Genomic DNA, 21,556 nt, shown 5'->3' with positions numbered 1-21,556 from the left:
GCCCACCGCCAGAAGGGCCAATCAGAGCGGTGAGTGGCCGCCTCACCTCAAACCAGCCCCATCAACCCTGTATTTAAGCCCCGCCCCTTCAATGAAGCCCCGCCCCTTTCCCTCTTCAGCCCCGCCCTGCCCAAGCCACGCCCACCGCGCCGCCAGCTCCGCCCCCTCCGCGTGCAGCCATTGGGTGAGTGGGCGGGGCTTGCGGGCTCGGTGGGCGGGGCTACGTCACCAAGCCCCGCCCATTCGTGGCCCCGCCCCCTGGCAGAATTCCTCAGCGAATCAGAGGAGGAGAGGGATGCGCAGAGGAAGGTAATGAATTATGGGTAATTAGAGAGCGGGTTTGGGGTTCAATCAGGGGTTAATTAGCTGCGGGTAATTAGCTCCTCCACGCTTCTGTTCTTTGGTGCTCCACGGGGTTAATTAGTGCGGGTTAATTAGGGACCCGTCCTCACTTTCACATGGGAGGATCGGTCGTTAATTAAGGGGAATATTAATATGTTTTAATTAATGGGGGAGCGAGTGAAGGGTAACACATAGCGGATGTTAATTGGGGATGCTAATTAGGTGTTAATGATGAGATGATGAAGCCGGATAAATAACCCTTAGGTGGGGTTTACTCCTGGCAGCCAAATAGGAGATAATTAGCGCGCAGTTAAGCCTTAATTCCTTAATTATCCCTGCAGACCCGCGGTGCCCCCCACCGCCGCCCCCCCCCCGGTGAGAGCCGCTTTTTTTTCTCTTCCCTTTCACCCAAAATTCCCTTCTTTCACCCCAAAATCGGCCCCGTTTCCCCCCCCCCCCCCCCCCCCCCCCCCCGCGCCCCGCTGGCAATGGTTCGTCCCGAAGGGGCGGGGCCAAGCGCTGATTGGTCGAGCGCCGCTTCATAGCGTGCCAGGACTCCAACTCCCAGCATGCCCTGCGCGTAGAGCCGGAAGCGGCGTGCAGCGGGGTGGGTGAGGAAGGAGGGGGGCGTGGCTTAAGCGCACTTCCGCTTCCGGCGCGCCGGGCACACAGAGGCACGATGCTGATCAAAGTAAAGGTGCGGCATTGTGGGGGATATTATGGGATGGCGGCGTTGCGGTGGGCGCGTGCCGGGTTGGGGGGGGTGGGGGGGCGTGGCCTCCTTAAGTCCCTCCCCCTTTTTTTCCCCAGACGCTGACCGGGAAAGAGATCGAGATCGACATCGAACCCACCGACAAAGTGCGGCACCGGGGGTCTGCGGGGGGCGGGTGGGGAGGTGGGGGTCCCTCCATCCCATAATAATGCTCTGCGCAGGTGGAGCGCATCAAGGAGCGCGTGGAGGAGAAGGAAGGGATCCCGCCCCAGCAGCAGCGGCTCATCTACAGCGGGAAGCAGATGTAAAGGGCAGGGGCTCGGGGCGGAGTGGGCGGGGCGTAGGGCGGAAATAGGGCGCGTTGATTGGCGGGGGGCGGGGGCTTCGAGGGATGGTGGGCGGGGTGACAGGGGGCGTGGCCTCAGCGTGGCTCCTACGGCACGGGTGGAAAGTGGGCGGGGCGTGGCGGTCGGCGATGGGCGTGGTTTGAAGGCGGGGTGGGCGTGGCTTGAGGGTTTCGTAGGGGTGCGGGAGGGGGGGAGCAGCTGGGGGTGGTGGAGTCTTAAAGTGGCAGCGTCGCCATTAGGTGTCGGTTTTGGGGTGGTACGGGTGCAGCTGGTTTAGGCTTGCAGTTGAAATTCGGATTGGAGCAGAAAGGGGATGCGGAGGGGGCGTGGCTTGCCTGAGAGGCCCCGCCCCCACCTCTTGGCTCCGCCCCTTCAAGGAACGACGAGAAGACGGCGGCCGACTACAAGATCCAGGGCGGCTCCGTGCTGCACCTGGTGCTAGCCCTGCGAGGGGGCGGGGCCAGGCAGGGCGAGGGGCGGGGCTAACGGCAGGCCCCGCCCTCCGCCCGCGTCGACGATCCCGCCCATACTGACGCCCTTTTCCACCCTTTTCCAAGTCCCCATGTTTGCATGTACCCCAACGAATTAAAGCGTCTGTGTGATGTCACGGGTGGTGTCGTTGATGACGTCACTGGGGGGAGGGTTTTGGGGGAGGCCGAGCAGCCGCGCTGATGGCGGCACTCGAAACTGCGCGATGGCGCTTAATGCCGTTGCCCATTTAAGACGCGGGTGGGGCCACGGCTGTGTGGTTGCCGTTGCCCCTTTAAGAAGGAACCACCTCAGCGCCACTTCCGCTTAGCCGAGCCAATCGCGTCTCAGCATTCGCCGCTGCGCGTGACGCTCGGCTTCATAACGTCCGCTTTGTCCTGAAGCGCCCTCTTTCCAAAATGGCGGCCCCCGAGCTGCGCGCGGTGCTGGAGCAGCTCCTGGAACCGGATAACGCCGTGATACAGCAGGTAACGGCCGGCGGGCGGCCGCGGGCTCGCGTGGCCCTGCTGACCTCCATTCCACCTCCCTTCCTTCCCTTCAGGCCACCGCCCGGCTCCGGGAGGCCTTCGCCGATCCCCGCACCCCTCAGCGCCTCGCGGACATCGTGGTGGGCGCCGCGCGGCCGCAGGTGAGCCCAGCCCCCCCCCAGGCCGCCATATTGACCGCTGTAGGGAAGCCCCCATCCCATTATAACACGCCATAGCGATCTCTCTCTATCTTTGCTTTTCCCTGGCCCTTAATGCGGCCCCGTAGCCGTGCTGCCATCCCATAATGACCCCAGTAGCAACCGCGGCCCTCAAAAGATCCCCCTCCCCCCCGTAATAAGCCCCTCACGTCCCCCGTAACCGTTCCGCCATCCCATAATAACCCCCCTCATCGGCCTCCAACGGCTCTCACCGCACCCTGCCATCCCATAATGCCTCCCATAGCTGCACAGCGGGACCCCCATAGCCGCTCATAGGCCTCATATGGGCTCCCCCCCATCTCTGTACATCCCATAGTAATACCCCGCTTGCCATCCCATAATAGGTCTCATTACTATTCCTTAACAACTCCACACTCCTTTGCCACACCTGTCCTCCCCCGGCCATCCCATAATACCCCCCTGCTGCCATCCTATAATGCCCCCCCTTCTCCCTGGCCATCCCATAATGCCTTCTTTCTGCCATCCCATAATGCACCCCCTCCTTGCCATCCCATAATACTCCCACTCCTGCCATCCTATAATGCCCCCCACCTTCCTGCCATCCCATAATAGTCCCCTCCTGCCATCCCATAATGCCCCCCCCTTCCCTTCCCCTTGGCCATCCCATAATGCCTTCTTTCTGCCATCCCATTAATGCCCCCCTCCTGCCATCCCATCATTCCCAGGTGCGCCAGCTGGCCGCCGTTCTGCTCCGCCGCCGCCTCTCAGGGGAAGATGGCGGCGCCTGGATCCGGAACTCAGGCTCAGGTGGGCGGGACTTCCGGTGGGAGGGGCTGACGATGAGGGTGGGGCTTCGGTAAGGGGGGGGATTGGATGCTGTGGATGGTGGGTGTGGCCAAGAAGTGGGCGGGTACTGAATGAAATGGGGCGGGGCTTTGTGTGGGGCTCCATTGATTGGCTGCAGCAGATTGTGGGTGGGGCTAAGCACCCCCCCAGGTGTGCATGAAGGGGGGGGCGTGGCTAGTATGGACCAATAGGAGTAAGTGTGGAGTGTAGTGGGAGGGGCTAAAGAAGAGGGCGGGATTAAGTGGATTGGGGTGGGCGGGGCTTCATGGAGGAGTATGATTGACAGCTGTGTTGTGGGCGTGGCCTAGAGAAAGAGGCGGGGCTTCTGAGGGTATTCAGACAAAAGGGCGGTGCTAAGCTTTGCCCCGCCCCCTTCCCTCAGGCTCCCATCCCTATTGGCTGAAGCTCTGGAGAAGGAAACAGAGTGAGTCGTCCCCCCCCATCCCCCCCCCCCCCCCCCCCCCCCCCCCCCCCCAAATTCCCCCTTTTTTTGCCCAATTTCCCCTTTTTCCGCCCCGTTTCCCAGCCGCTCGGTGCTGCCCTCCCTCTCCCACTTGGGGGCGCTGCTGCTGCGCCGGGGGGGGGCAGAGGAGTGGGGCGCAATGGGGCGCTGGGTGCAGGAAGCGGCGCGGGACCCCCAGCGGCAGGAGGTGAGTGCCACCCCCATCCCATAATAACCCCCACTGCGCCCCATTGACCCCCAGGACCCCCATTTCTCCCCCAATATCGCCCTATGGGGGTCCTGACCTCCCCCCAGGACCCCCCCCCTCACGTCCCCCATTACCCTCTATGGGGGTCCCTGACCCCCCCAGGCCCCCCCCTCTTCCCCCTATGGGGGTCTTTCACCCCCCAGGACCCCCCCAGACTCCCATATTACCCCTATTAGGGATCCTAAACCCCCTTCCAGGACCCCCATTTCCCCCCTATTCCCCCCCATGGGGTTCCTGACACCCCCCCCCCCCAAAACCCCCCTCCAGGACCCCCATATTCCCCCTATGGGGGTCTTTCACCCCCCCTCCAAGACCCCCATTTCCTCCCCAATATGGGGGTCCCTGACTCCCCCAGGACCCCCCCAGGCCCCACTGTTACCCAAAAGGGGGGCTGTAACCCCCCCATATTTCCCCTATGGGGGTCCTTAAACCCCCAAGACCCCCCCAGGACCCCCATATTCCCTTTATGGGGTTCCCTGACCCCCTCAGAACCCCCCCCAGGCCCCCCATATTCTTCCTATAGGGGTCCCTCACCCCCTCAGGCCCCCCATATTCCCCCCCATGGGGTTCCCTGACCCCCCCCCTCCCCCCAGGACCCCCCATATTCCCCATATGGGGGTCCATAACCACCCCCCCCATCCCCCCCCCCCCCACCCCACAGCGCGCCCTCCAAGTGCTGAGCGCAGCCCTCGAAGACCCCCCCCCATTTCTGACCTCCCACTGCCGCCCCATAGCGGAGCTTTGCCTCGGGGGGCTGCAAGCCGGGACCCCCCCCCATAGCATCTCCTACGCCTTGAAGGCCATCGGGGGGCTGGCGGCCGCTGTGGGGGGGACGCAAACGGTGAGAGTGACCCCAAAGTGGGGGGGGTTTGACCCCAAAATTGAGGGGGGGGGCTGAAATGGGGGGGGGGGGCTGAAATGGGGGCTTTTAGGGCCGAAATGGGGGGCTGAAATGGTGGGGGGGGGGTTGAAATGGGGGTTGGGGGGCTGAAATGGGGGCTTTTAGGGTTGAAATGGGGGTTGGGGGTGGGCTGAAAAGGGGGGGGGGTTGAAATGGGGGCTTTTAGGGCCGAAATGGGCTGAAGTGGAGGGGGGGGGTTGAAATGGGAGTTGGGGGGGGGGGTTGAAATGGGGGCTTTTAGGGTCGAAATGGGGGGCAAAATGGGAGGGGGGGGGGGTTTGAAATGGGGGTTGGGGGGGGGCTGAAATGGGGGCTTTTAGGGCCAAAATGGGGGGGTTGAAATGGGGGTTGGGGGGCTGAAATGGGGGGGGGTCCCTATAAAAACCAGGCCTTTGGGTTGCCTAAAATTGAGGTTTTTTCAGCCCAAAATAAGAGCTGGGATTTGGGGGGGGGGCTTTGATACAGGAAAGTCCAGCTTGCCCAAAATCGCTGTTTTTAGCCCCAAAATGAGGGGGTTGGGGGGGGGGGGGGGCTTGGGTTTCCCTGTTGATTCCAAAGGTCCCAAAATCGCCTTTTTCGCCCCGTTTCGGTGCTGGAAAAACGGCGTTTTTTGGGGGGATTTTTGGGTGGAATTGGGTCGATTTTGGGGTTTTTGGGGTGGTGATTCTTGGTGCTTTGGGGGCAGGATTTGCTGCGTTCGCTGCTCCCCGCCGTCCTGAGGGCCCTCAGGGCTCTGATCGACGCCGACGAGGTGAGGATTTGGGGCGAAAAAACCCGATTTTGCTCTGCCTCCCCCCCCCCCCCCCCCCCCCCCTTTCGTGGCCGTTTTGGGTGAAATTTGGGCCATTTTGGGTCATTCAGGAGCTGGGCGCCGACGCTTTGGAGGTGCTGGATGAACTGGTGGCCGCCGACCCCAAAGCCGTGACCTCTGACCTCCGACCTGTGCTTGACCTCTGCCTGCAGGTGAGGGGCAAAAGGGGGGCGGGGCCAATGGGAGGGGAGCAGCCAATGAGAAACCGCTGCCCGGCTCCCTGTGTAGGACCGCGTGAAGCTCCGCCCCCCTGCTTTGCCCATATATGGTAGTGGGGGCGGAGGCGCAGTGCGAAGCGATGCCCTTTTATGGGGATGGGGGCGGGGTTAGGGATGAAGCCCCGCCCCTTCACCGGTTGATGGACCCTCCTTTGCCCATATATGGCAGAGGGGGTGGAGCCATAGGGCAAACTTCAGCCCTGCCTCCCCCTCCCTTTGCCCCATATATGGTGGGGGGGCGGAGCCAATGATGACCTTTTATGGGTATGCAGGAGCCACGCCCCCCCCGCCCCCCCTTGCCCATATATGGTACAGGAGGAGAAGCTGTGAGAGTGGGCGGAGCACATTGCCAGGCCCTTTTATGGTGAAAGGGCGGGGCCAATGCGAGTAACCACGCCCCCTTATTGGTGTGACAGCAGAGGGGGCGTGGCTTCGTTGAGCTCCGCCTTTCTTGATAGGCCAATCAGGAGGCAGGGCTTAAGGAAGGGGCGGGCTGTGCTGCCAATTATGGGGAAAAGGGACAGGGTGCAAAAGGGGCAAATAGAAAGGAGGCGTGGCCTTGTGGCTAAGCTCCGCCCCCTCTTTGTCAACTGGCCAATGAGGGGTGGTGTTTTTTCAGGTGGGCGGAGCCGATGGGCGGGGCCAGGCGGTGAGAGCGCGGGCGCTGGCGGTGCTGGGATTCCTGGCCCAGGAGCGGCCAAAGGTGAGTGGGATTGTGGGGGATTGCGGGGGATTGTGGGGGATTGCAGGGGAATGTGGGGGATTATGGGGGACTCTGGGGGATTGTGGGGCATTATGGGTGCTTACAGGGGATTGTGGGGGATTATAAAGGATGGCGTGGGGCATTGTGGGTGCTCCCAGTGCATTGTGGGGGATTCCCATGGGATTGTGGGGGATTATGGTGGATTATGGGGGATTGTGGGGGATTGCAACGGATTGTGGGGGATTACAGGGGATTGTGGGGGATTACAGGCGATTGTGGGGGATTGTGGGGGATTACAGGTGTCTGGGGGGCATTGTGGGGGATTATGGGGGACTTTGGGGGATTATGGGGGATTGTGGGGGATTACAGGGGACTGGAGGGCATTGTGGGTGCTCACAGGCATTGTGGGGGATTCCATGGGATTGTGGGGGATTATGGGGGATTGTGGGGGACTGTGGGGGATTGCAGGGGATTGTGGGGGACTGTGGGGAATTGTGGGGGATTATGGGGGACTCTGGGGGATTGTGGGAGATTATGAGGGATTGTGGAGGATTATGGGGGGATTCTGGCGGTTACAGGGATTGTGGGGGATTATGGGGACTGCGGGGGATTGTGGGTGCTCCCAGTGCATTGTGGGGGATTCCCATGGGATTGTAAGGGATTGTGGGGCATTGTGGGTGCTCCCAGTGCATTGTGGGTGATTCCCATGGGATTGTGGGGGATTACAGGGGATTGTGGGGCATTGTGGGTGCTCGCAGTGCATTGTGGGGGATTCCCATGGGATTGTGGGGGATTACAGGGGATTGTGGGGCATTGTGGGTGCTCGCAATGCATTGTGGGGCATTCCCATGGGATTGTGGGGGATTGTGGGGCATTGTGTGTGCTCGCAGTGCATTGTGGGGGATTCCCATGGGATTGTGGGGCATTGTGTGTGCTCGCAGTGCATTGTGGGACATTCCCATGGGCTCACCCTCCATTTCCCCCCAGGCCCTGCTGCCCTTCCTGCCCGCTCTGCTCAGCTCCCTGCTCTCCCTGCTCTGCTCCCCCCCCTCCTGCTGCCCCCCGGATCCCGAAGACGCCGAACTTTGGGGGCCGGGGGGGGGAGGACGGGGGCAGCGTCCGCCATTGCGCCGCTCAGGTGAGCCAAAATGGCCTCCTTTCACCCCAAAACCCCCATGGAACCAAAGCAGGGCACAAAACTGACATTTCTGTGCTGTTTTTCACCCAATTTTGCTGTTTTTCGCCCCATTTTTGGGCCCTTTTTCCAACCTTTTCTCCTTTCCTCCCCTCCTCCATTTTTCCCCATTTCACCCCAAATTCTGGTTCAAAAATGAGCATTTTTGCCAACCTTCCCTTCAATCACCTCCAATTTTACCATTTTTGCTGCTTTTTCCCCCATTTTTGACCCCCAAAAAACCCCATTTTTCTCAATTTTCCTCTCCATTTCCTGCTTTTACCATTTTTTGCCCTTTTTCCCCCAATCTCGCAGTAAAAAATGCCCATTTTTGGTTACAAAACCCCCAATTTGCACCAATTTCACCATTTTTCCCCCAATCCTGTGTCCAAAAATGGCCATTTTTAGCCATCATGGCTGATTTTACCCCAATTTGCCCCATTTCTGCCATTTTTCCCCCCAAAATTGGGTCAAAATCCCCCATTTTTGGGTCATTTTTCCCCCTTCATTTTGGGTCAAAATCCCCCATTTTTGGCTCCAATTTTCCCCATTTTTGGGTCATTTTCCCCCCCTCATTTTTGGGTGCAATTTCCCCATTTTTGGGCCATTTTTTCCCCTTCATTTTGGCTCAAATTTCCCCATTTTTAGGTCATTTTTCCCCCTCATTTTTGGCTCAAATTCCCCCCATTTTTGGGTCATTTTCTCCTTCTTTTTTGGGTCCAATTTCTCCATTTTTTGCTCCTTTTTTCCCCCTCATTTTGGGTCAAAATCCCCCTTTTTTGGCCCAATTTTCCCCATTTTTGGGTCATTTTTTCCCCCCCATTTTTGGGCCATTTTCTCCTCCTTTTTTGGGTCCAATTTCCCCATTTTTGGGTCATTTTTCCCCCTTCATTTGGGTCCAATTTCCCCATTTTTGGCTCATTTTCCCCCATTTTTGGGCCAAAATCCCCCATTTTTGGCTCATTTCCCCCCCTTTTTGGCCCAAATTTCCCCATTTTTGGCTCATTTTTCTTCTTTTCTTCTCATTTCTGGGTGAATTTTGGCCATTTTTGGGTCCCTTGGGGCCGAATTTTGGGCTGAATTGTGGCCTTTTTGGGTCTGCAGGTGCTGAACGCCTGGCGCTGGGGATCCCAGCTGAGAAGCTGCTGAGGGAAATGGTGAATTTGGGGGGGAAAATGGGGGAAATTGGGGAAAAATGGGGGGAATTGGGGGAAAATTGGGGGGAAAAAGGGGGGAAAAAAGGGGAATTTGGGTTAAAGGGGGGAAAAGGGGGGAAATTGGGGGAAAAAAGGGGAATTTGGGGGCTAAAAAAGGAGAATTTTGGGTAAAAAGGGGGAAAAATGGGGAAAAAGGGGGGGAATTGGGGGAAAAATGGGGGGAAATTGGGGGGAAAAGGGGAAATTGGGGGAAAAATGGGAATTTGGGGGCTAAAAAAGGGGGATTTGGGGTAAAAGGGGAAAAATGGGGAAAAATGGGGGAAAAGGGGGGAAAAAGGGGGGGGGGGAAAGGGAATTTTGGGGGGGAAATTGGGGGAAAAAGGGGGGAATTTGGGTAAAAAGGGGGAAATTGAGGTGAAAAAGGGGAAAAAATGGGGAATTTGGGGGAAAAATGTGGGAAATTGGTGGGAAAAAGGGGAATTTTGGGTAAAAAGGGGGAAAAATGGGGGGAATTTGGGGGAAAAATGGGGGAAAATTGGGGGGAAAAGGGGGGGAAAGGGAAAAATGGGGAATTTGGGGGCTAAAAAAGGGGGATTTTGGGGGAAAAAGGGGGAAAAAGGGGGGAATTTGGGGGAAAAGGGGAAAAATGGGGGAAATTGGGGGAAAAATGGGGGAATTTGGGGGAATTTGGGTAAAAGGGGGATTTTGTGGTGAAAAAGGGGGGAAAAAAGGGGGAAATTGGGGGGAAAAGGGGGGAAAAATGGGGGGGAAAAGGGAATTTTGGGGGGAAAATGGGGGGAATTTGGGTAAAAAGGGGAAATTGGGGGGAAATTGGAGGAAAATGGGGGGGAAATTGGGGGAAAAAAGGGGGAAAAAGGGGAAAATTGGGAATTTTTGGGGGGAAAAATGGGGAAAAGGGGGAAAAGAAGGGAAAAAAGGGAGGAAAAATGGGGGAAATTGGGGAAAAGAAGGGAATTTTGGGGGGAAAAAAGGGGGGGAATTGGAGGAAAAGGGGGAAATTGGGGAATTTGGGGGGAAAATGGGGGAAAAATGGGGGATTTTGGGGAAAAAGGGGGAAAAAGGGGGGAAAATGGGAATTTTTTGGGGAAAAAAGGGGGAATTTGGGGGAAAAATGGGGAAAAGGGGGGAAAAATGGGGTGAAAAGGAGGAAAAGAAGGGAATTTTGGAGGGAAAAATGGGGGGAAATTGGGGGAAAAAAGGGGAATTTGAGGCTGTTATGGAGTTCATAGGGGATTTTGGGGCAAAAAAGGGGAATTTTGGGGCTAAAAAATGGGGATTTGGGGGTAAAAATGTTGATTTTTGGGTAAAAATGGGATTTTGGAGGCCAAAAAAGGGGATTTTGGGGCTAAAAATGGCGATTTTGGGTCTTGAAATGGGGATTTTGGGTCTAAAAATGGGAATTTGGGGTCTGAAATTGGGGATTTTGGGGCAAAATGTGGGGATTTGGGGCTGAAAAGGGGGATTTTGGGTCTTAAATGGACTTTGGGTCTAAACATGGGACTTTGGGAACTGAAAATGGGGATTTTGGGACTAATAATGGGGATTTTGGGTCTGAAAATGGATTTTTGGGCTAAAGATGGGACTTTGGGCTTTAAATATTGGGATTTGGGGTCTAAAAATGTGGATTTTGGGTCTGAAAATGGGGATTTGGGGGCTGAAAATGGGGATTTTAAACTTAAATATTGGGATTTTGGGTCTGAATGGGGGGTTTTTTGGTCTGAAAATGGGGCTTTTGGGGCTAAAAATCGCGGATTTTGGGTCTAAAATTGGGATTTGGGGTCTGAAAATTGGGATTTTTGGGTTAAAAATGGGGATTTTGGGGCTGAATGTGGGGATTTGGGGTCTAAAAATGGGGATTTGGGGGTAAAAGTGGGGATTTTGGGGCTCAAAATGGGGATTTTGGGTCCAAAACTGGGGAGTTTGGACTTAAATATTGGCATTTGGGGTCTAAAAATGGGGATTTTAGGGCTATAAATGGGGATTTTGAGGCTGAATGTTGGGATTTGGGGTCTGAAAATGGAGATTTTGAGGCTATAAATGGGGATTTTGGGGCTAAAAATGGGGATTTTGGGTCTGAAAATGGGGATTTTGGACTTAAATATTGGGATTTTGGGTCTGAATGGGGGTTTTTTGGTCTGAAAATGGGGCTTTTGGGGCTAAAAATGTGGATTTTTGGGTGTGAAAATGGGGATTTTTTGGGTTAAAAATGGGGTTTTGGGGCTGAATGTTGGGATTCTGGGCTAAAAATGTGGATTTGGGGCTCAGGTTCCCCGTTTGGAGGCTCTGCTGGGCAGCGCGGCGCCGTGGGGCAGAAAAGGAGCCCTGCTGGCTTTGGGGCTGCGGCCGACGGCTGTGGGCAGCACTGAGAAAACGGTGAGGGGGGGAAATGGGGGAAAAAGGGGATTTTGGGCCATTTGGGGGAAAAGGGGGATTTTGGGGGGTTTGGGGGGATTTTGGGGAAAAGGGGGGAAAATGGCGATTTTGGGGGTGAATGTGAGGGATTTGGGGGGGGAAATGGGGTGGATTTGGGGTTGAAAATGGGGGATTTTGGGCCATTTTGGGGGAAAAAGGATTTTGGGGTGAAAATGGGGGATTTGGGGGGTTTGGGGGAATTTTTGGGGGGGATTTTGGGGGGAAAAGGGGGGATTTTGGGCCATTTGGGGAAAAATGGGGAATTTGGGTTGTTTTTAGGGGTTTTTGGGGGATTTTAAGGGGGTTTGGGGGGATTTGGGGGTGTTTAATGGGGGTGAATGTGAGGGATTGGGGGGGATTTTGGGGGAAAAATGGGGGATTTGGGGGGGAAAAAGGGGAATTTTGGGCCATTTGGGGGAAAATGGGGATTTTGGGGGGTTTTTAGGGGTTTTTGGGGGGATTTGGGGGTTTTTAGGGTGGTTTGTAGGGGGGATTTTGGGGGTGAATGTGAGGGATTTGGGGGGGGATTTGGGTTAAAATTGGGGGGGATTTTGGGGGGAAAATGGGGATTTTGGGGGGATTTTTAGGGATTTTGGGGGGGGTTTGGGGTGAATTTCAGGTGGGTTTTGGGTGGAAAATGGGGATATTTGGGGGGAAAAAGGGGATTTTGGGCCATTTGGGGGAAAAGGGGGATTTGGGCGTAATTTGTAGGGGTTTTTGGGGGGGATTTTGGGGAGTTTGGGGGGATTTTAGGGGGGCTTTGGGTAAGATTGGGGGGGGTTTTGGGGGCAAATGGGGGAATTTGGGGGGGAAAAAAGGGGAATTTGGGGCCATTTGGGGAAAAAATGGGGATTTTGGGGGGTTTTTGGGGAGATTTTAAGGGGGTTTGGGGGGGATTGGGGTTGTTTAATGGGGGTGAATTGAGGGATTTTGGGGGGGGATTTGGGGTGAATTTCAGGTGGGTTTTGGGTGGAAAAGGGGGACTTTGGGGAAAAAGGGGATTTTGGGGTAATTTTTAGGGTTTTTTGGGGGGATTTTTGGGGGATTTGGGTGAAAATGGGGGATTTGGGGGGGAAAAAGGGGGAATTTGGGGCCATTTGGGGGAAAATAGGGATTTTGAGGGGGTTTGGGGGGATTTGGGGGGAAAATGGGGGATTTTGGGCAATTTGGGGGGGTTTTGGGGGATTTATGGGTATTTTGGGGGGGGGATTTTGGGTTTTTTTTTGGGGGGGATTTTGGAGGTGTTTCTTGGGGGGGATTTGAGGGGTTTTGGGGTCGTTTGGGGTTTGAATTTTGGGGCAGATTTGGGTCCAATGTTGGCGATTTTGGGTTGAATTGCTTTTATTTTTTTTGGGGGGGGTCTTTCAGGTACATGGGGGCCGTTTTGGGGGCGCTGAGGGGGGGATTGAGGGACCCCCATGGGGCCGTGAGGGGGGCGGCCGCTGCTGCATTGAGGAGCATTGGGGGAGAGCATGCAGGTATGGGGGGGATGTGGGGCAGGGGGGGGGATGGGGGATATGGGGGGGATATGGGGGAATATGGGGGGATTTGGGGGGGATATGGGGAAATATGGGGGATATGGGGGGCAAATGGGGGGGGAAATCGGGGTATATGGGGGATATGGGGAATTATGGCGGATATGGGGGGGTATGGGGGGATATGGGGAATATGGGGAGATATGGGGGGAAATGGGGGGGGAAATGGGGGTATATGGGGGATATGGGGAAATATGGAGGGATATGGGGGGGATATGGGGGGATTTGAGGGGGATATGGGGAATTAGGGGGGATATGGGTGGATATTGGGGGATATTGGGGGAAATGGGGCGGATATGGGGGAGAAAGGGGAGGAATTATGGGATGTGGGGGTATGAGGGGAATATGGGAGGGAAATGGGGATATGGGGGGATACGGGGGATATGGGGTGGGTATGGGGGGATATGGGGGGAAATATGGAGGGGATATGGGGGGAATAAAGGAAATGGGGGATGGAGGATATGGGGTGGGTTTGGGGGGGGATTTGGGGGGGATATGGGAATTATGTGGATGTGGGGGGCATGGGGGGGTATGTGGGGGATATGGGGGGAAATGGGATAGGGGGGGAATATGGGGGGATGTGGGGGGGAAGGGGGCATGTGGGGGGAAATGGGGGGATATAGGGGGAAATGAGGGGGATATGGGGGTAATATGGAGGGAATATGGGGGGAATAAGGGAAATGGGGGATGGGGGGGATGTCGGGGGGATATGAGGACTTATGGGGGATATGGGGGTATATGGGGTGGGTTTGGGGGGGACGTGGGGCCATTTTAGGTTTAATTCAGGGCGTTTTGGGGTCAATTTGCCCCCCAGTTCCCACCCCATATCTCCCATATGGGATTTTGGGGGCAGATGTGGGGGGCATGGGGGGGTTCTGTGGTCCATAGCTGTTTGTACTGGTCTGTACTGTCTGTACTGGTCTGTACTGGTTTTAATTCCCAAACTCTTTGCAGCCCGAGGCGGCGGCGCTGGCTTTGGAGGCGCTTCCAGCCGCGTTGGCGGCACTTCCTGTTTCGCTGGAGCCGCTTCCGGGGTCGCCGGAAGTACTTCCGGGGTCACGGGATTGGTTCGTGCTGAGGGAGCTGCTGGCGGTGGCCGGTAGGGGGCGACAGAGAGCAGGAAATGGGGGGGGGGGGAGGGGGGCTTTAAATATGGGGGGGTTTCTCTATGGGGGGGGGGGGCTGAATCTAAGGGGGGGTTTAAAAGGGGAGGGGGGCTTTATTTGGGGTGGGGGGTCTTTAAATGGGGGGGGGTCTGAAAATATGGGGAGGGGGTTTCTCTATGGGGGGGAGGCTGAATTTATGGGGGGGGGGGGTTAAAAAGGGAAGGGGGGCCCTATTTGGGGGGGGGGGTCTGTAAATATGGGGGGGGTCTCAAGGTTTGGGGTAGGGGGCTCTATATGGGGTGGGGTCCGTCAATGGGTTTGGGGGGGTGTCCTTAAAAGGGGGGGGGGTTCATAATTACTCAGAGGGTTCCCTAAATTTGGGTGGGGGTCCCCAGTGTGAATTATGGGGGGGAGGTCCTTAAATTGGGGGAGGGTCCCCAATGCAGCCCCCCTGTTGTTGTAGGAGCGGCGGTGGCCCCCCAAGCGGAGGCGATTTTGGGGGCGCTGCTGGGGGTCCTGGAGAGGGGGAGACCCCAGGAGATGGAGCTGGCGCTCAGCGCCCTGCACGAGTTGGGTGAGTCCCAAAATCACCCCCAAAAATGACCCAAAATGACCCAAAATTGCCCCAAAATCCCCCTCCCCAAAATCCCCTGTGGAGGCGTTTCTGCTTTGTCCACCAGGCGGCGCTGTGGCGCCATTCCTTATTGATTGACCATGAGCACTTCCCTCTTTGACCATTAGGTGGCGCTGTGATGTAATGGCATCTTTCATCCACCAGGCGGCGCTGTGCAGCAGTTCCCTGTTTCCCCAGCATGGGGTGCAATGGTGCAATTCTCATTTCATCCACCAGGCGGCGCTGTGCTGCCTTTCCCATTCCATCCAGTTGTAATTCTATCAGACGGCCACCAGGTGGCGCCGTGCTGCCATTCCCTATTCACTCACTAGGAGCACTTCCCTCTTTGCCCACCAGGCGGCGCTGCGGCGCCATTCCCATTGCACCCAGCTGTAGTTCTCTCAGATGCCCACCAGGTGGCGCTGCGATGTAATCCCGTCTTTCATCCACCAGGTGGCGCTGTGCCGCCATTCCCATTGCACCCAATTGTAATTCCTACAAACGGCCACCAGGTGGCGCAGCGATGTAATGGCATCTTTCATCCACCAGGCGGCGCTGTGGAGAACTTCTCTATTTGCCCTGCATGAGGTGCAATGCTGCAATTATTTCATCCACCAGGCGGCGCTGTGCGGCCATTCCCATTGCACCCAGTTGTAATTCTTACAGACGGCCACCAGGTGGCACAGTGACTCCATTCCCATTGCACCCAATTGTAATACCCACAAGCGGCCACCAGGTGGCGCAGTGGCGCCATTCCCATTGCACCCAATTGTAATTCCTACAAACGGCCACCAGGTGGCGCTGCGATGTAACGGCATCTTTCATCCACCAGGCGGCGCTGTGGAGCAGTTCCCCGTTTGCCCAGCAGGGGGCGCCGTGGAGGCGGCACTGCTCCGTGTGCTGCAGCTCCCAGACCCCCATCAGCGCTCAGTGCGGCTGCAGGCGATGGGTGAGGGGGGATTTGGGGGGGATTTTATGGGGTTTTGGGGTCATTTTGGGGCCAAAAGTGGGGTTTTGGGGGAGGGTTGGGGTCAGGTTTGGGGCTCCGGGTTGTGGGGCCATGTGGGGGGTGTTTTAAGGGGGTTTGGGGTGGGATTGTGGGTATGGAAGGAGGGGTTTGGGGGTGGAATTGGGGGATTTGGGGGTGAATGAATGGGATTTGGGGTCAATGTGGGGTTTGGGGGTGGATTATTGGGATTTGGGGTGAATTATTGGGGTTTTGGTGCTGGATTGGGGCAGTTTGGGGGTAAAAATGAATGGGATTTGGGGGAAATGAATGGGATTTTGGGGTATTTGGGGTCAGCGTGGGGTTTTGGGGCTGAATGTGTGGGATTTGGGGTGAATTATTGGGATTTGGGGTGGATTATTGGGGTCTGGGGGTGAAGCTGTGGGGTTTTGGGGTGAATTTGGGGGATTTGGGGCAAATGGGTTCTTTTGGGGGGGGATTTTGGGGGCAGTTTGGGGGTAAATGAATGGGATTTGGGGTCAGCGTGGGTTATGGGGCTGAATCTGTGGGGTTTGGGGTGAATTATTGGGATTTGGGGTGAATTATTGGGGTTTTGGTGCCGGATTGGGGCAGTTTGGGGGATTTGGGGGGAAGCCAATGGGGTTTTTGGGGTGAACCCATGGGGTTTTGGGTCCCAATTTGTTTTGCAGAGGTTTTGGGGGCGCTGGGTTGCGGCCCGGCGGCTTTGGGGGCGGCGTTGGAGGCGGTGCTGGAAATGGCGGCCAATGGGGAGGCGGAGGAGCGGCGCGTGCTGTGAGCCGACCACAATGCGACCCCAAATGCCTCCAATCCGACCCCAAATGACCCCAAAATGGCCCTAAATGTCAAAAATTGACCCCAAATGGCCCTGAAAGACCCCAAAATGACCCTAAATTTCACTAAATGTCCCTAAATGACCCCAAAATGGTCCCCAATTGACCCCAAAACAGCCCCAAATGACCTCAAATGACCCCAAAATTGCCTCCAAATGACCCCAAATGACCCCAAAATGGCCCCAAATGACCTCAAATGACCCCAAAATGGCCTCCAAATGACCCCAAGATGACACAAAATGACCCCAAAATGGCCCCCATGTGTCCCCAAATGACCCCAAAATTGCCCCCTAAAAATGGCCACCAATTGACCCCAAAATGGCCCCCAAGTGACCTCAAATGACCCCAAAATGGCACCCAAATGACCTCAAATGGCCCCCTAAAAATGGCCAACTGACCCCAAATGACCCCAAAATGGCCCCTATATGACCTGAATTGACCCCAAATTGACCCCCAAAAGACACAAAATAACCCCAAAATGACCCCAAGCCCCCTATTGCTAATGTGCCTGACCCTTGACCCTTGACCCTGACCTTTGACCCCCCCCCATTTCTGCCCCAAATTCCCCCTTTCTCCCCCCAGATTTGGGCTCTGTGGGGCCACAGCCGAAGCCCTGCGGGAGGGGGCGGAGCCAATGCTGCCCAAGCTCCTCCCCCTCCTCCTGAACAGCCTCCAAGCTCCGCCCCCTGCGGTGAGTTGCGCCTTATATGGGCAAAGGGGCGGAGTCAGGCTGAGCACAGCTGCGCAAAGGGGACGCCATATATGGGCAAAGGGGGGCGTGGCCTGACTTTGGCCCCACCCCCAGGTGCCCTCGTCTGCCTCCGATTCGTTCCTTCTCTTTGATGCTGCTGAGGACGAGGAGGGGGCGGAGCCAATGGACGGCGAGGAGGAGGAGCACGTGATGTAGGGGGCGGGGCTAAGGGGGGGTGGCAATGGGGGGCGGGCTTGTGCGAGGCCACGCCCCCTTGACCTACTTTGGCCCCGCCCACAGGGTGGAAGTGGGCGGAGACTTCGTGGCGGAAGTGGAGGCGGCGTGCGAGGGGGTGGGGCTTGTCGCTGAGCATTGTGGGTAAGCAAGAGGGGTCACTTGGGGTCACGGAAGGTTATTTGGGGTCATTTTGGGTTTTTTTGGGGTCATTTTGGGTTTTTTTGGGGCCGTTTTGGGTTTTTTTGGGGTCATTTTGGGTTTTTTGGGGCCGTTTTTCTGTTTTTGGTGCATTTTTGGTCAGTTTTCCCTCTTTTTCCCCCCCCAAAGCTCCGCTTTTGAGCCCTATTTCTCCCCTGTGCTGGAAGCGCTGCTGCCACTGCTGGAGGTGAGGCCTCCCCTGCCCCATAGATCCCATAGGGATCCATAAAGCCCATGGGGACCCACGGAAACCCCTTAGGACCCCATAGGGACCCATAGAGACTCCATAGGGACCCACAGGGATCCCTAGAGACCACATAGGGACCCCATAGGGACCATAGAGATCTATAGGGTCATATAGGGACCCCATAAGGACCCTATAAAAACCCATAGAGGTGTCCTAGAATCCCATAGGGACCCATAGAGACCCCATGGGGACCCATAGGACCCATAGAGACTCACAGAAACCCATAGAGACCCCGTAGGGAAACAGGGACCCTCAGAGGCCCCACAGAGACCCATAGAGACCTATAGGGACCCCATAAGGACCCCATAGGGACACATAAAGACCCATAGAGATGTCATAGAGTCCCATAGGGACCCATAGAGACCCATAGGGACCTATGGGGACCCCATAGAGACCCACAGGGAACCATAGGGACCCATAGAGACCTATAGGGACCGTCAGAGACCCCATAGGGATCCTAAGAGACCCCACAGAGACCCATAGAGACCTATAGGGACCCCATAAGGACCCCATAGGGACACTTAATGACCCCTAGAGATGTCATAGAGTCCCATAAAGACCCATAGGAACCCATAGAGACCCCATAGAGACCCACAGAAACCCCACAAAGACCTCATAAGGACCCCATAGAGACCCCATAGGGATCCATAGGGACCCCATAGGGCCCCCCATCGTGTTGTCCCAGCTCCCCCTATTGTGACATTGTCGTGACACCCCGCAGTTCCCACACCCGGAAGTGCGCGCAGCTGCCTATGGGGCACTGGGGGGGCTGAGCTGTGGGGCCGGCAGATCTATGGGGCACCGAGAGCTGCAGGGTGAGATATTGGGCTGGGGGGGGCAATGGGAGAAGGGGGTTTGGGGGGGCCTGAATGGGATCTATGGGGTTTGGGGGGGGGGGTTGAGGGTGAGTTATGGGGGGTCTCATTGGCATCTATGGGGAAATGGGGGGGACATGGGGGTGTGCGTCACAGTTATGGGGTCTATGGGGTGGATATGGGGTGGGGGTCGCAGTTATGGGGCCTATGGGGGGATTTGGGGTGGGGGTCACAGTTTGGGATCTATGGGGGGATTTTGTGGGGTTGAATTTGGGGTGAATTCTGGCCTTTTTTGGGGTCAGGCCGGGCGCTGGCGGCGCTGCTGGGGGCGGTGAGGGCGGAAAAGGGGGCGGGGCCAGCGAGGGCGGGGCTTACGGCGCTGTGCAAGGGCCTAAGCCCCGCCCCCAGCCCCCAGCTGCTGCACGCCATTGGCTGCCTGATGGCTGACGTCATCAACGGCAAGGTGAGTGGGCGGGTTAACGAAAGGGGTGGGTGTTTAATGGGGCACTTCCGGTAGGGGCGGGGCTTAAATCTAGAAGCTTCCGGGAGTGGGTGGGGATTTACAAAGGGGGCGGGGCTTCTCTAATCTAGACTTCCGGGAGGGGGCGTGGCTTCAGACGTGCCCTATAGAGACACTGGGTTTGAATGTGGGCATGGCTTAATGGAGAACGGGGGTGGGCAACGAGATTTCAGGGTGTGGGCGGGGCTTCCATGGGGGCGGGGCTTAAAAGAGGGCAGGCGGCCATGTTGATTTTTGGGCCATTTTCATGGATTTCGGGCCGATTTCCACCATGTTTTCCCAGGTCCGCTGCCTCCAGGATGGAGATGGGAGTGAAGATGATGAAGAAGAGGTGGGCGGGGCTTCGGAGCCAGAGGCGTGGCTTCTGGTTTAGCCCCGCCCACTACGCTCTGCTTTTGTCCAATCAGGTGGAAGCCACAGCAGAGCTGAGGGAACTGGCCGGGGAGGGGCTGGCGGCGGTGGGCGGGGCTTCGCCTGGGGGCGGAACTTTGAGTGATGCCTTCCGCCAAGCCCTGCCAACCCTGTTGGGCTGCCTGGTGAGGGGGCGGGGCTATGCAAATTGCGGGGAGGGTGAGGGGTATCTTTGGGTATTTGTGACCCCGCCTCCTCGATGACGTCACAGAGCGGCGACGTGGCGCAGCGCTCCTGGGCGGCGGCCATCTTGGGTGAGGCAGGAGTACACCTGGAAGAGGGCGTGGCCAAAGAGCTGCTCCCTCTGATTGGCCCCGCCCTCGCTAGAAGCTCCGCCCACGATCCGGATCCGGAAGTGCGAAGCAACGCCCTCTGCAGCATCGGGCGCTTAGCGGCCAATGGGGTCCAGTTGGGGGTGTATCCTTGGCGACAAGCCCCGCCCACTTCCCATGCTACCCAATTAGCGCCCTGGATTGGCCCAAAATGGCCCAATTTCACCCACATGGACAAACCCTCCTTACATTCAGCCAACCCCTAAGCTCCGCCCACTCATTAACCACGCGTCTTCTGTCAAATGTCAATCATCCAAGCCCCACCCTTTCCATAAGCCCAGCCATTTCCTGCTCAACCCGCCCCTATCTCCATTAGCCCCACCCCTTCCCATCAGCCAACCAATCCCCTTTCACCCCACTTCTTTCCCTCTCCACCCAATCACTCGAAGCTCCACCCCTTTTCCTTGACCCCGCCCCAGGGCGTGGCCGGGCTTGGCTGCCATTGGCCGAGCGCTGCGGGAGGAGGGGCCGGGCAGGGCGAGGGACAACGCCTGCGGGGCTTTGGTCCGCCATAAGGGGGCGCTGCCGGATGCGGAAGTGAGGGGCGGGACTTCCGGTGGGAATGGGGCGGGAGGTGATTGGCTGGGATTCCTATGGGTGTAATGCAGGGATTTGAGAGGCGTGATGGCGTTTGGGATTGGAGGGGCGGGGGAAAAGAATTGCAGCCAATGGGCTGTAAGGAGGGACCGAATGGAGCCTCAGGTATGTGAAGCAGAACGGGGCGGAACTAATGGCCGTAGCCAATGTGGAACCACTTGGGCGGGACTTACTGGGGGAGGGCTATGGATTACAACCAATGGGGCTGCGAGATGGGAATAACCAGAGATGGGCGGGGCGCTTGATGGCGTAACCGGAAGTGGGCGTGGCTTGACGCTGTCCCCGCCCCCAGCTGCTGTCTCTGCTGCTCCCTGCGCTGCCGCTGACGGAGGATTTTGAGGAGAATTCCGCCGTTTTCGGGTATTTGCTGCAGCTGCAGCGACAGCAGGTGGGCGCCAGGGGGCGCTGGAGGCTCACATGGGTGTCTATGGGTGTTCTATGGGTCCCTATAGGGCTCCTGTGTGTTTTTATGGGGACGGAATGGGGCGGGGCTTATTTTGACCACGCCCCCCTTTCTTGTAGCTCCTCCCCCACGCTGAGGAAATGCCGCGGGTCTGCAGCACTGTCGGGATGGGGAGAATGGAAAAAGGTGGGGGCAGCAATGGGGTGGGAGTTATGGGGTGGGGGGGATCTATGCGGTACAAGGCCTCCCTCTGCACCCATATCGGCCCCACAGATCTGGAGGCTGCAGTTGTAGGGCTGCTGCTGGAGCTGTGGAGGAGCTGCCCCATAGAAGTGGGGCGAGGAATGGAGCGGCTGCCCCATAGCGAGCGGGAGAGGCTGCAGAGGGCCATGGTGAGACCCCCAACCCGCCCCATAGAGCCCCCCCATAGAGACCCACAGCCTTATAAGTGTCTGACCCCGCCCCCTTCGCAGGGATTGGACGACGCAGCCGCCATGATGCCAACACCTGACCAATAAAAGAATGAAGCCAAAGCCACGCCTCT

General features: G+C 57.2%; 2 protein-coding genes and 1 long non-coding RNA gene across 5 annotated transcripts; all 3 read left to right on the top strand.

Moving 5' to 3' along the window:
* LOC125687522 (uncharacterized) lies at window positions 1-818 on the top strand. Its single transcript, XR_007374125.1, has 4 exons — window positions 1-29; window positions 120-184; window positions 266-309; window positions 684-818. It is a non-coding gene; the product is annotated as an uncharacterized LOC125687522 (long non-coding RNA).
* Window positions 819-928: 110 nt separating this feature from the next.
* NEDD8 (NEDD8 ubiquitin like modifier) lies at window positions 929-2,008 on the top strand. The gene is made up of 4 exons (XM_048932686.1): window positions 929-1,039; window positions 1,153-1,200; window positions 1,276-1,358; window positions 1,779-2,008. The coding sequence occupies exons 1-4, from the start codon at window positions 1,022-1,024 to the stop codon at window positions 1,885-1,887; spliced, it is 258 nt and encodes an 85-aa protein (XP_048788643.1). The 5' UTR covers window positions 929-1,021; the 3' UTR covers window positions 1,888-2,008.
* A 109-nt stretch (window positions 2,009-2,117) lies between these two features.
* IPO4 (importin 4) lies at window positions 2,118-21,545 on the top strand. Of its 3 annotated transcripts, XM_048932682.1 has the most exons (29): window positions 2,118-2,357; window positions 2,432-2,518; window positions 3,262-3,343; window positions 3,765-3,806; window positions 4,827-4,933; window positions 5,679-5,744; window positions 5,855-5,956; window positions 6,642-6,725; window positions 7,713-7,863; window positions 9,004-9,056; window positions 11,343-11,450; window positions 13,979-14,123; window positions 14,594-14,704; window positions 15,576-15,692; window positions 16,400-16,502; window positions 17,144-17,252; window positions 17,367-17,464; window positions 17,553-17,630; window positions 17,817-17,874; window positions 18,656-18,749; window positions 19,052-19,212; window positions 19,553-19,600; window positions 19,677-19,805; window positions 19,892-20,097; window positions 20,432-20,549; window positions 20,902-20,997; window positions 21,132-21,198; window positions 21,286-21,404; window positions 21,486-21,545. In XM_048932682.1, the coding sequence occupies exons 1-29, from the start codon at window positions 2,289-2,291 to the stop codon at window positions 21,528-21,530; spliced, it is 2,853 nt and encodes a 950-aa protein (XP_048788639.1). In that variant the 5' UTR covers window positions 2,118-2,288; the 3' UTR covers window positions 21,531-21,545. The 3 variants fall into 3 exon arrangements, with proteins under 3 accessions (XP_048788639.1, XP_048788640.1, XP_048788641.1); XM_048932683.1 differs by lacking the exon at window positions 20,902-20,997; XM_048932684.1 differs by lacking the exons at window positions 20,902-20,997; window positions 21,132-21,198; window positions 21,286-21,404; window positions 21,486-21,545 and having other exon boundaries at window positions 19,892-19,934; window positions 20,008-20,097; window positions 20,432-20,547.
* The last annotated feature ends 11 nt before the right edge of the window (window positions 21,546-21,556 follow it).

The sequence above is a fragment of the Lagopus muta genome (genome assembly GCF_023343835.1).
Source record: "Lagopus muta isolate bLagMut1 chromosome 35 unlocalized genomic scaffold, bLagMut1 primary SUPER_35_unloc_4, whole genome shotgun sequence".
NCBI classification, from domain to species: domain Eukaryota; kingdom Metazoa; phylum Chordata; class Aves; order Galliformes; family Phasianidae; genus Lagopus; species Lagopus muta.
This window is presented reverse-complemented; position numbering and strand designations above follow the sequence as displayed.